We start from the raw sequence: 12,030 nt of genomic DNA, 5'->3' as shown, positions 1-12,030 counted from the left end.
GAAGTTGTTGATTTCTTTTCCCAATGCAGTGAAGTCCCTAAAATCAAGGCCACCCTCCTCGCAGAAGCAGATGCTGTCTGTCAACTCGACTCCCTCTTTCCGCTGAGGACTGGCACCCAGCTGGGAATGATTTCATGTTTCAAAGGCATATTAAGCAGAAGACAGACACCCAGAAGGAAGAAAGGCCACATTCCCTGACATCAGCGTCAGGGTCAACAGGAACCACTTGCTAACCCTTCCTAACTATGCCTCGTAGAGTCTCGCTGAGGCACGGCTTTCTCCTTCAAAAGTGGGCAGCCCAAGTGCCTCTCCCTGGCCAGAAAGAACCACAAAGGAAGATTCCTGACTCTCTCCAAGACTACCATTTCTAACCTATTTGTCATAATTTCACAGAGACAAAAAAGCCCTCCCCAAACATTCACCACTGAGTCCCATCAGGGCCAAGAGGGAGCGAGTACCTTCTGGTTCACTTTAGTGGCGGCCACGGTCAGGTTGTGCAGATCCTGGGGATTACAATCGGTGTCGTTCATGCAGCAACTCGGGGGGATGCCGTGCTCCAGAAAGTAGGGGCTGGTGCTCCAGTTGGTGTAGTTCTGCACCCCACAGCAGCTCAGCTGTTAACGGGGAAAGGAAAAGAATTAAGTGTGGCAGATCAAAGGCACTGTGGTCTCTGCACTCAGCACCTTGCAGCTTTTAAAAGAAAAACATGGGCCCAGGCCCTAAGTCGACAGGCACAGCTTTGGTGAGTCAAGATGAGCTGAAGCTCCACTAACAATTCTACTCACTGGCATACCCACGTGATCTCAGAGAACGAAGCGAGTCCTAGACGCCATATCGCATTGGTTTCCACCTCCCAAAGCCAAGCAGCTGCTCTCTGGCCTGGCTAAGCATCAAAATCACCTGCGTGATTAGGTGCTGCTAAAGAGACAGACGTAGAGATCTACTGAATCAGGACTGTCGATGGGGAGCTGAGGCCAAAATGGTTTTAGAAAGCTCTCCCCAAGATCTGTACTAATACGTACATAAATGGTTTAGGGGGAAAAAAAAGATGCACATGGAGGAAGAGAGAGAGTTGGTGTTGGTAAGCTACAGCCCACCAGCTACCTGGTTTTGTAAATCAAGTTTTACTGGGACACAGCTGTGCCTCTCTGTTACCTGTTGTCTAGGGCAGATTTTGTGCTACAAAGGCAGAGTTGAGTAGTTGTGACAGAGACTGCATGGCCTTCAAAGCCTCAAATAGTTACTACTTGACCCTTTACAGCAAAGATGTGCCAACTGCCGACATAGAGGATACTGAAGCAGATGGGGCAAAATATATCATTAACTGGTGAATCAGGGTAAAAGGGGTACAGCTCCTTGTACTATGCCTGCAGTTTTTCTGGGTAACTTTGAGATTCTACCAAAATAAATTACCAAAAACATAAAAATAAAAAAATAAAAAATAAAAATACTGCTTCTGAAGTAAAAATGAAACAACACAACAATAAAAGATACCCCTCAACCGAAAACCTTTCCAGATGATCCTGACAGGCAGTCAGGCTTCCAGAGCACCTCCAGGCAGGAAACAACTACTTTCCTCATATCCTCTGCGAAGCACCAGGCAGCCTAGGCCATTCACACGCCTGCAGGATCCTCAGTTGCTCTGAGATGGGCTCTCCAACCCCACTGCACCGCCCAAGCCGGTGAACACAGCTCACCTGAGCTCTCCGCCCAGCCTCAAGACACCCTTTCCAGAAGGCTGGTCTTAGGGAGCCAACTCGAAGTCAGGCTGTGCTACACTCACTGTTCCAAGGCTTCAGGTTTTAAGGGCAAACTAGCTCTCCTTGGGATGCTCACATCCTTACAGATGAAAAGCAAACCGGAGGGAGTGGTCCTTCTTGCCACTAATCACCTGGATCCCTGGACCCTGAAAAAGTACTGGATGTCCACTGTTGGAAAGGGAACTGGGCCAAGAGGCAGAGAGTGGGGATCAAGAGCAAACACTGCCAGTCTAGCGTCACTGGCAGCCCACAAGTCCAAGTCCCGACCTCGCAGGCCATTGCCAGCCCCATCTCCTTCCTGGCACTTACGCTGCGCTGCACGTGATCCACCGCCCGGCTCCTCTCGTCGTTGCCATTGTAATTCTGCATGGCGTCAGTGTAAGTCCTCAGGAAGGTGTCCTTGATCTAGGGAAGACAAGGAGCGATGTGGTTCTGGTCCACTGCAGCCCAGATGGACACAGATTCGTACCAACTTCCACCCCAAAATAGCCTCTTCTGAAAGTCTCCGAATAAATGTAGGCCAGGGAGGGCATGCCCTGTTTTCTGAGACAAAAGAGCTCAGAAGATTGGCCAAGGGGTTTGTTAGCTCAGGAGTTTAAAAAAATGTTCCCTTATCCCCAATCCAGAGGAACCCTGCCTAGTTAAATGAGCCACTGAGGTGGCTAGTCAGATTCGGAAAGGGCTGTGATGGTTTTCTAGTTATTTTCTTGGAATTGGTTACTGCCTTTCTTTCTATAACTTTTTCTGCCCTTACTCAGAAGAATGCCAAAGGACAGGCCATTGTGTGTGGGGTGGGCAGGAAGACCGATGTTTTGACCAGAATCAGATCCCTAGTCTACCATACAGGAGTGGGGCAAAACCAGCTTTCACTTACCTGTCTTTATTGAGATGAAGAAAAGAGGCTAAAGGACATGGACTTTACTTGTTAATAAATGGTTAACAAAACCCTTTCTCCTTCTCTGTGAACACATTTGACCTTGGGTTATCTTTCAAGTTCTGTTTCCCTGGAAACCTGCTGAAGGTGGAGCATCAGGTGTGTTACCAGGCAACCCCGCTTATGGTAAAAAGTGCCCCCTGATTGGTGAAATGACTCTGGCCTGGACTTCAGCAAATGACAGTAATTACCTGGTGGGAAGCTTAGCGCTAAATATGGTGACTCTTCTAACTAGACGCGTTCCTTGCTGAGATACTGGACGCTATGCCCATCGGACAGTTACAAGAGATAAAGAGACACAATTTACATGGAGCTTCTAAGCCAAGGTGGTTGCCACACCCATCTGTGTCCTCTCGTTTCATTGCACGTGCATCGTCTCTTAGGCGTGGGCAGGTCTACACAGACTAGAGCCTGGACCACTTTGAGGACTCCCACTGAAGAAACAAGCCCACAGCTGCCCTGCCTGCAAGCTATGTTTCCTTTACTGTATCCTTCTCAGTCAATGCTGCTAGGTTGTGACCTATTCTCATCATGTGTGTTTGACTCTTTAGCCAAACTCAAGACCGCTACTGGTGGCCGAAGAGTGGCACTGCAACCCCCAGCCACCACTTCCCTAAGTGGTTTTTCAGTGAAAAGAGGTTAGGCAGGTGAGGATGTTCAGGTCCTAGGTATCAGGAACCATGAAGAGAAAACCCGTACGTGGAGCCCGGTCCCAGCAGCACATGGGAAGGAAGTAGGCAAGGGCTCAGGCTGGAGCGAGCCAGGCTGGGCCTGGGGTTCACACATGCATCGGGGGCACCTCTAGGCCGTGACTTCATCAGGTGTTACCTCAGCTGAGAATAAGAATGGGGGATCTAACTCTGGATGCAGTGCCCACATGAAATGGTTCTAGAAGTCCGTCTTGGCATCTGAGAGGCCACATCTGGTAAAGGGGAAGAGGGGGCAGAAAGCGCCTAAGGCAGGCTCACTGGGAACTTGACTTGGCCAAGCACAAAGGCAGGGCCTGGAAACAGGTGATGCCAGACTTCAAGAGCCACAGTTATCACACTCGACCTCACTGACTTTCCCACCTCCATCTTGCTATTTCTTTCCATTCTAACACATGTGTAGCTGCTTCTATCTTTACTGTTATTTACAGGGAACAATAATGAATTTGGGGAGTGGGGAGTTAAACCAGAACTGTACTGTAGCGTATACACTTTCTGACCTATCATCAGTATACACATCTGAAAAGTGATACCACGGCAGCTACAGACAGCATGAGAGCAGCTTGTCCCTGCATTAGCATCTATACGTTGTCCAAATAGAGCAGCCTCAGTGACAGGACATGGAAGGATGGCCACATGTGACAAAGGACAGCTGGGAGTGTCCTTGAAGCTAGCAGTTTTGATCGCAAAACCGGATTCAAAATAATTTTCCCCAGCTGTAGAAATCTCAAATTTTACATGTAAATAAAAAACAAAGCGCAGCTTTGTAGGAGTGTTTGATCACGACTGTCTTCTCTCCTTTTCCCACACCACCAAGCGAAGCCACAGGGCTCCTCACCACTGGGGTGTGGATTTTACCCCCAGGCGGCAGGGGGCGCCCCGCAGGGGCTCTGGGGAGGAGACAGGAGAGCACAGGCTGCTTAGGGGAAATGTAGCACTTTGCCTTTGGCCAACGACTTGTTTGGCTTGCCTCTGGCCTCTGTGAAATCTTGATATACGGATATACACTTGTGCCTTGCTGAAGTGGCTACTTTTAAAGTAGTTAATCTATATGGAAGGTCACTTTTTTAAAACAAGGAGGAAGGACTTCCGTGGTGGTGCAGTGGTTGAGAATCTGCCTACCAATGCAGGGGACACGGGTTCAATCCCTGGTCCGGGAAGATCCCACATGCCGCAAAGCCACTAAGCCCATGAGCCGCAACTACTGAGCCTGCACTCTAAAGCCCGTGAACCACAACTACTGAGCCCACGTGCCACAACTACTGAGGCCCGCACGCCTAGAGCCCATGCTCCGCAACAAGAGAAGCCACCACAATGAGAAGCCCGCGCACCGCAATGAAGAGTAGCACCCGCTCGCCGCAACTAGAGAAAGCCCGTGCGCGGCAACGAAGACCCAATGCAGCCAAAAATAAATAAATTAATTTAAAAAAACCCCCAACAAGGCAGAGAATCCTTTCATGCAACAGCTATATAAAGAAATAGAGTGAGGGTCAACAACTAAGGTTTCAGGTTTGGCGAAATTCCTGCCTGTAGAATTTTCTGGGCATTTCAGCTCATAGTCCATGGCATTTGGAAACTAGCAAATACCACTGGAGATGCCAGCTAGCTTCTCTGCATCCTTTACACATTCCAAGACGTATACTCCAATAAAGATGTTTAAAAAAAAAAATCCTCCTCCCAAAGACCCTTGAACTGAGTTCTCCACTTGGTGTATACTCACCTCGTGACGAAACACAAACCCGGAAATGCCAGCCACGAGTTCAGCCAGGAACACCAGAGACAGAAACATGGCATACTGCAAAGCAAGTGGACAAGGGCACAGTCAGATATGGCGGGGGGAAGAAGAGTGCTTCTTTGGGCTAGGTCCCTTCTTGTCAGGGGGATTAGACAAGTCGTCATATTCCCTAGAAGGAAAAGTGGAAAAATCCTCTTCTCCAGATGTTCCTATACGAGCCTCCATAGAAGCATGTGTCTGTTTAACATGCGTAAGCATCTGGGGGCACACGGGCTGAGGACAGCGCATCCAGGGACCGGCATCATGCCTGTCAGCTCAGCTCAACCAGGAGAAATCTGGAAGGGCTTTTTACAGCTAAGTATCCACTATTCTTAATGTTAGGCTCCTCGAGGTAGAAAGTACTCTGGAGGGCACAGGACACAGTTCCACCCTGTCTGTGAGTCCTTTAGACCACTTTCCTCACCAGGGTCACCTGGCATCTGCCAGCTGAGACCACCCCCTCCACCCGCCCATCCCTTGCAGCTCATTCGGGTTTTAAACTGTTCCGATTGCTAGAAAGGCTTCTTCCGCTTGGCCACAGTCTGCCTACTTGTAAATTCCACTTACTGGTGTTGGATCTGCTTTCAGGAGACGCCAGAACCAGACTGACCTCTCTTCCATGCCACGGCCCTTCGTCTGTGTGAATACAGCCATGGAGGGACCCGGCTGCTTCTCTCAGTTCGGGCAACCCCTCCTGTTTCCTTAAGCACATCTCCTATGAAGTGGCTTCAAATCCCCTTCCTTTGGAGTTGTATCCCTTGCATTCTGACAGAGCGGCCCAGATGTGCACAGGCTGACGTGACACCCTTCCTCACTAGGGCCTGAATGCGGCACCCGCAGCAGTGGGTCGCTTACCTCTCTTGTTCTGTGGAGTTGATAGCCTTTTGAAAAGCAAATCAGCTCCACTGCTGACGAACAATGTTCGCAAGCATCTAAAACCCCCAGTGCTTCTTACATATTTCATGCTTCCTGTACTTTCCAAGTCGATTGTGTGTGTGTGTGTGTGTGTGCGTGTGTGCACGTGCATGCAAGTACCTAAGTTCAGGGATATTATATGGTACTTCTGAGACATTAAGCGTTTCCATTTTTGTGACTGAAAAGCAGATAAAAGGAAAGAGAATTGATTCCTCTCCTACGAGGCATATGTCTTAGAATCTGCTTCTTCTCATCTCAAAATGAAATACAACGCTCCCGAATGTCGGGAATGGCCCTTGGTGATGCCCTGGAATTTGAGTACACTGCACGTGGCCGTACTGCTTACTTGTAAAGTGCACATATGTCTTGTAAAGTATATATGTGTGCATTGGATCATAAATTATTTTTCTCAGCCAGGGGCACATATATTCAAAGGAGGAAATACTGCCTTAAAATGCTGGTTTCGTTCAAAATATTAATAAAAGTCTCTCCGCACACTGAAAGCACAGACACTAAAGTATCAAACACACAGTTATGAATAGAAGGCTCCATGTACACGACTTCTTTCTCTCAACTTGGTACAAAATGCAATTAGAAGCACAATTTACTCCAGGGAGACTCTCACCCCAGGCCTAGACTCCACCAGAAAGTCCTGTGAGAAAGTAACCATCAGCAGGCAGGTGGGAGAAAGAACTTTTGACTCTGTGGTGTAGCTCTTAGGAAAGAGGCCACGGTTCTGGGCCTCCATAAAGTGAAAAGAGTTATTTTCAATTGTTTTGCAATTAATGAGGTTAAATGAGGACTGTAAGATTTTAGATGGGCAGCTAATCAAGTGACTTCTGCTCTGTTCAGCTAGATCAGCAGTTTCACGTCCCTGGGAGGCTCTCTGCTTCTGGAAGCTTCCAGAGGAGAGCTGCTGCTCCTCCAGAAGGCCTGCTGGGGAGAGCCTGTATTAAATCCAGGTGGCAGGGTTCGAGTTTTCTCCAAATGAAAATACTGTAGTAGAAATAGCCCTGGCTTTAGAAAGAAACCTATCTGGTTTCCCATCCCAGCTCTCTGCACATTAGTTGTGTGAACTTGGACAAGGTATTTCACCTCCAAGTCTTTATCACATAACATGAAAACACAACCTGAATTTCATGGCGGTGGTGAGGAATAAATAAAATGGAGTATGCACACAGGACAACATCGAGCGGGTAAAAGGAACTAAATGATAGCTTTTAGAAGACCAAAACCAACACCAAGCCCCCCAAACTTCTCTACTCGACAAAAGGGTCACTTGCTAGTAAGCTCACAAGTGTCAGGAGAAAATGGCAGCATGGTATGAAACCTTCAGAAGAAGCCAGAGATGACTGTTCCATTGTTGCATGCCCACTTCTGCCTGCTTCAGTCATAGTCTTTGGGCTGGAAGAAACCTTGGTGGGTTAGTCCAATACTGTTCTTTCATAAATGGGGACAAAGGCCCAAAGAGGTTACATCCTTGCCCCTCAAGACTTAAGCCAGTGAGCATCAGGGTCAATCAGGTCTCCAGGACTCCTCCCTTCTTGTTTGGACAGATGGGTTTTTAGTAGTCTTTGTTTTCCATGCCTCTGGAGTTAATTCTTCCCTTGTTACTCACTGTACTGAAGAAGAGGGTCTCAGCACTGGCTGTGCAATAGCACCCCTGGAGAGCTTTCAGAAAATGTGAAGCCAGATCCTGACCGCCATTGCTTCTGGTTCCATTGGCTGGGGGTTGGCCTCTGGCAGAGGTGTTTTTAAAAAGCTGCCCAGGTGACTCAGGCACAGATCAAAGTTGAAAACTACAACACTAGAACCAAGGAAACACTAGCACCTATAAGAAGTACTAGAAGGTAGACTCACAGTGCTAGTGGAGGTGACAGCAGCAGAAGTGCCTCCATATGGTCTCACTACGGCTTTTCCACCAACCTGGAAGGATTAGCTGTGGCCAGGGTATCAGCTTCCCGTATGGTCTTCAGGACAGAAAATGGCCAAATCAAGCACGACCTCCATCAGGTTGCCAACAAAGAGACTGACCAGCGCCCATTTGGAAGGTGCTTCCTTTGGAGTGAATCACCCTCACACCCATATCTGTCACTAGATAGTATTATGGGTTACTACAATCTAGGGCTAAACAAGAAAGGATGGGCCACCCAGCACCGAGGGAATCTCCACTCTCCCCTTTCAGAGAACAAGACGTCTGAAAGAAATCCTTTTAAACAAAATTTTCTTTTGAGGAGAGGCCCTTGCTGCCTTTTATCTGTGAAAGCCTTCCACATAAACTCTTATTAATGAAAAGCATGGGCAAGAGACTAGAGAATTAGGCAACTGGTCTACCAGAAAGTTAAGACTTGCAGCAGCAGCCTTTCAACAGCCTATCCTAACCCTTTGGGAAACATCACTGCTGTGTCTGTCCTATTAGAGTAAAGGTACCCAGCACTGGTCCTTGGCCCCACAGCAACCCTCTGTTGAGCGGGGAAGCTCTGGCTTAGCTCAACTCCCACTGCACGGAGCCAGGCTGTGCAGGCGTAGAGGAGAGCGTGCCCGTGCATCCCAGCACAGCCCAGCTCAAGGACGCAGAAAAGTATTTCTCCACTGGGAACTTGGACGTGAAAGGCTGCTTATGTTCGGGGTGCTGCCTCACCCACCAAGGCTGCACATCACATGCTTGAAGAGATTTCTAAGACAGAATTCAAAACTGGAACAGGGCATCTTGCCACGAGGCTATAAATGGCTTATTAGAACCGCTGGCCACTGCTTTGTCATCATCTACCTTGAGGGACCAGGACGGGATTCTTTTTGTGTCAGGCTGTATCTGGGGTTGTTTCTCCCTCTAGGGGATTAAAGGGTGGGTTAGGTAAAAGCCTGGACTAAAATTAGAGTCAATGACTATTAAGGACTCGTCTGTGGCTTCAAGAAGGGCCACTTTGCTTTCATGTGATTTCTATTTTTACAAAACAGAATCAGAAAGCAGTATTATATTGTGACCTACTCACCAGTTTCAGCATCCATGGGCTACCACGGCATGTGGCAAAGCATCCAAACAGGCCAAACACGACAATAGTGGTGCCAGTTCCGATGAGCACATAGGGAGCATTTGTGGAGTTCTCGGCAATAAGGGAAATATAGGTGCCCAGAGTGAGTTTGCCCCAGACTCCAACGGCCAGCAGGATCACCCCAGTGATCTGAAAAGAAGCAGGAGTGAGAAGTGTGAGACTGCTGCTGAGAGAGGTGAGAATCAACACAGAGCAATGTGGCCGGAATCTGAAGACTCCAGTTTCCGGGAGCAAGCAGGCACTTGCTGTAGGATTCCCTGAAGCAGTGGGAGAGGCCAGAGTCCATGAACTAAAGCCACCACACAGTAAAGACACTTTGATTTTGGACAACTAGATCTGTCCCTTACACAATCCCATATGCAGGTACCATATCAACTGTAAGTCAAGCCAACACTAAATAACTTTAAAAAAAAAAAGCTGCTTAAAAAGTACATCCTAGGGACTTGCCTGGTGGCGCAGTGGTTAAGAATCCTCCTACCAATGCAGGGGACACGGGTTTGATCCCTGGTCCGGGAAGATCCCACATGCCGCGGGGCAACTAAGCCCGTGCGTCACAACTACTGAGCCTGTGCTCTAGAGCCCGCGAGCCATAACTACTGAGCCCGTGTGCCACAACTAGAGCCCACGCACCTAGAGCCCGTGCTCCGCAACAAGAGAAGCCACCGCAATGAGAAGCCCGTGCACCGCAATGAAGACCCAACACAGCCATAAATAAATAAGTAAGTAAGTAAGTAAGTAAGTAAGTACATCCTAATACAGGTCTGAGAGCCTTCCCGGATCTGGTCTGGGAGCTGCTGCTCAACGCAGAGCTGGGCATGACTCCTGTAAGAACGTCAGCCACCCTCTTCAATGGCATGTGTGTATATGGAATATTTTAAGGATATCCTACATGATGTTTTCAAGAACAAGGTGATCTTCTTTGACTATCATGACGAAAATCTCTACAAAAGCAAAATATTGAAACTATTTTTGAATCCCTATTGATGTGCTGCCTTATTTACAATATTTTATTCCCTATAAAATAACAGAAGAATCTGAATAGTGCCCGGAATTAGCTGTACTACAATTTGTCAAGTCGCGCTGATCGGCCCAAAGGAAATCCCCACAGTGTGTCTGAACCACAGAGCCTTGCATCACTCGGGCCCTTACTTCAGGGCACAGACTTGGGGCTGCACGCCATGCCTGACTTTCCATCCCCCGCAGGCCACACACCCCAGGAGCCTCAGCTGCTGAAGCCAGTGGCTGACTTTGTGTCTCTAGCTCCCCAGCCCGTCTCTCCCTAAGTTTACCAATAGCTGAGCAGCTCATTCGAACTGACATCCCTCCAGCTGCCACCACTTCTGACATCTTATGAGGCTCGAAAAAGGCTTGGATGTCCAAGGAAGCCCTTCCCCAGTTTCTCCCACCCTATCCCCCGATGCCCCATACCAAATGCCTCAGCTCCCTGTGCAGCCTGCCCATTCGAGTGAGGAGGCAAATAAAAAAGAACGAAGTAATGCCATTTGCAGCAACATGGATGGACCTAGAGATGATCATACTGAGTGAAGTACGTCAGACAGAGAAAAACAAATATCATATGATATCACTTACATGTGGAATCTAAAAATGATACAAATGAACTTATTTACAAAACAGAAACAGACTGACAGATATAGAAAGCAAACTTATGATACCAAAGGGGAAAATGGGGGATAAATTAGGAGTTTGGGATTAACAGATACACACCACTATATACAAGATAAACAACAAGGACCTACTGTATAACACAGGGAACTATATTCAATTATCTTGTAATAACCAATAATGGAAGAGAATGTAAGAAAATGATTTATTTATTTATATATATGTAAAAAAAAAGTAAGGAGGCAAGATGAGAAACTGGTGAAAACCTGTATGACACAAATCAATACCCGCCTCTCCAAGGTTTCCTCTGTCAGTCAACAAACGCACTTCCTTAATGTCCGTACATGAACACATACCACTACACGAGGAAGCAAATGGCTGGGCCAATGGAGATGCCTAGGAGCTTCTCTCTGTACACTTCCTTCTGCAGTTTGGAGCCATCAAGCTCCACCATCAGATTGTTTCTCTGTGCAGGAAAAAGAACAGACCCTCCACCTTTCCCCATATCAGCCGAGAGTGGGCTCCATCGGTTTGGGGGATGGGATCAGTGGAAGCAACAAGAGCTTCGTGAGACTCCCCTACCCCCATCCCGATAGCCTCCCTACTTTGTAGAACCATCACCGTGAAAGACAGAATTAAAAGCTTTAAAGTAGAAAAAGGTCGAGGAACTTGTGCTACTTTTACAAGGCAAAGGTGAAGGAATGTGATGCAGTCTTGAGGAGAAAGTGTTTGACACTAATACTTGGGAGAAAGTGGCCCAGTGGAGGTCTACCGCCTTTGAAAAGTCAAAATGGGCATGGCCTTAGTGAGTTAGGAAAACCAAGAATGCATTTGTTGCCAAGAGCTCCAAGTCCTGTACTGACACCTGGTGGTTGCTAAAGAAAGTACCTTCCTTGAACACCTCTGCCATACTCCTCCAAATGGAAACAAAATGCTTTTCCTCCACTAAAATCAAAATTTAAGAGTCAACTCTCTACTCATTAGGGGTAAGAATGCAGTGAACATTAGGTAGAAAGGACAGCGCTTGAGCTATCTTTTATTACTCAACGCTTAGCACAGTGCCAGGCACAGAGTAAATGCTTAATATTCATTGACAAATACATTTCATTCCTCTGGGTCTTAGACCTCTATTTTATAAAACAGGGTCTTTCACATGCCAAATACTTACAAAACTTCTCCATCAGGTAAATACTGAGAGGTAACTTAACATGAAACCAAAGAGAATCTTTCTCCCCTACTTCCCTCTCTGGCATTAACTGCCTAA

At 47.5% G+C, this 12,030-nt stretch overlaps 1 protein-coding gene across 1 annotated transcript in view; it reads right to left on the bottom strand.

Moving 5' to 3' along the window:
• Positions 1-12,030, bottom strand: part of TSPAN7 (tetraspanin 7) — a 140,558-nt gene that overhangs the window by 16,476 nt on the left and 112,052 nt on the right. The window contains exons 2-5 of the mRNA XM_057537924.1: positions 9,084-9,272; positions 5,122-5,196; positions 2,070-2,165; positions 459-614 (exon numbers count right to left, since the gene is read on the bottom strand). Of these exons, the coding sequence (XP_057393907.1) occupies positions 459-614; positions 2,070-2,165; positions 5,122-5,196; positions 9,084-9,272 (516 nt within the window). The remainder of the gene's footprint in view (positions 1-458; positions 615-2,069; positions 2,166-5,121; positions 5,197-9,083; positions 9,273-12,030) is intronic.

The sequence above is a fragment of the Balaenoptera acutorostrata genome, chromosome X, assembly GCF_949987535.1.
Source record: "Balaenoptera acutorostrata chromosome X, mBalAcu1.1, whole genome shotgun sequence".
Lineage (NCBI taxonomy): Eukaryota > Metazoa > Chordata > Mammalia > Artiodactyla > Balaenopteridae > Balaenoptera > Balaenoptera acutorostrata.
This window is presented reverse-complemented; position numbering and strand designations above follow the sequence as displayed.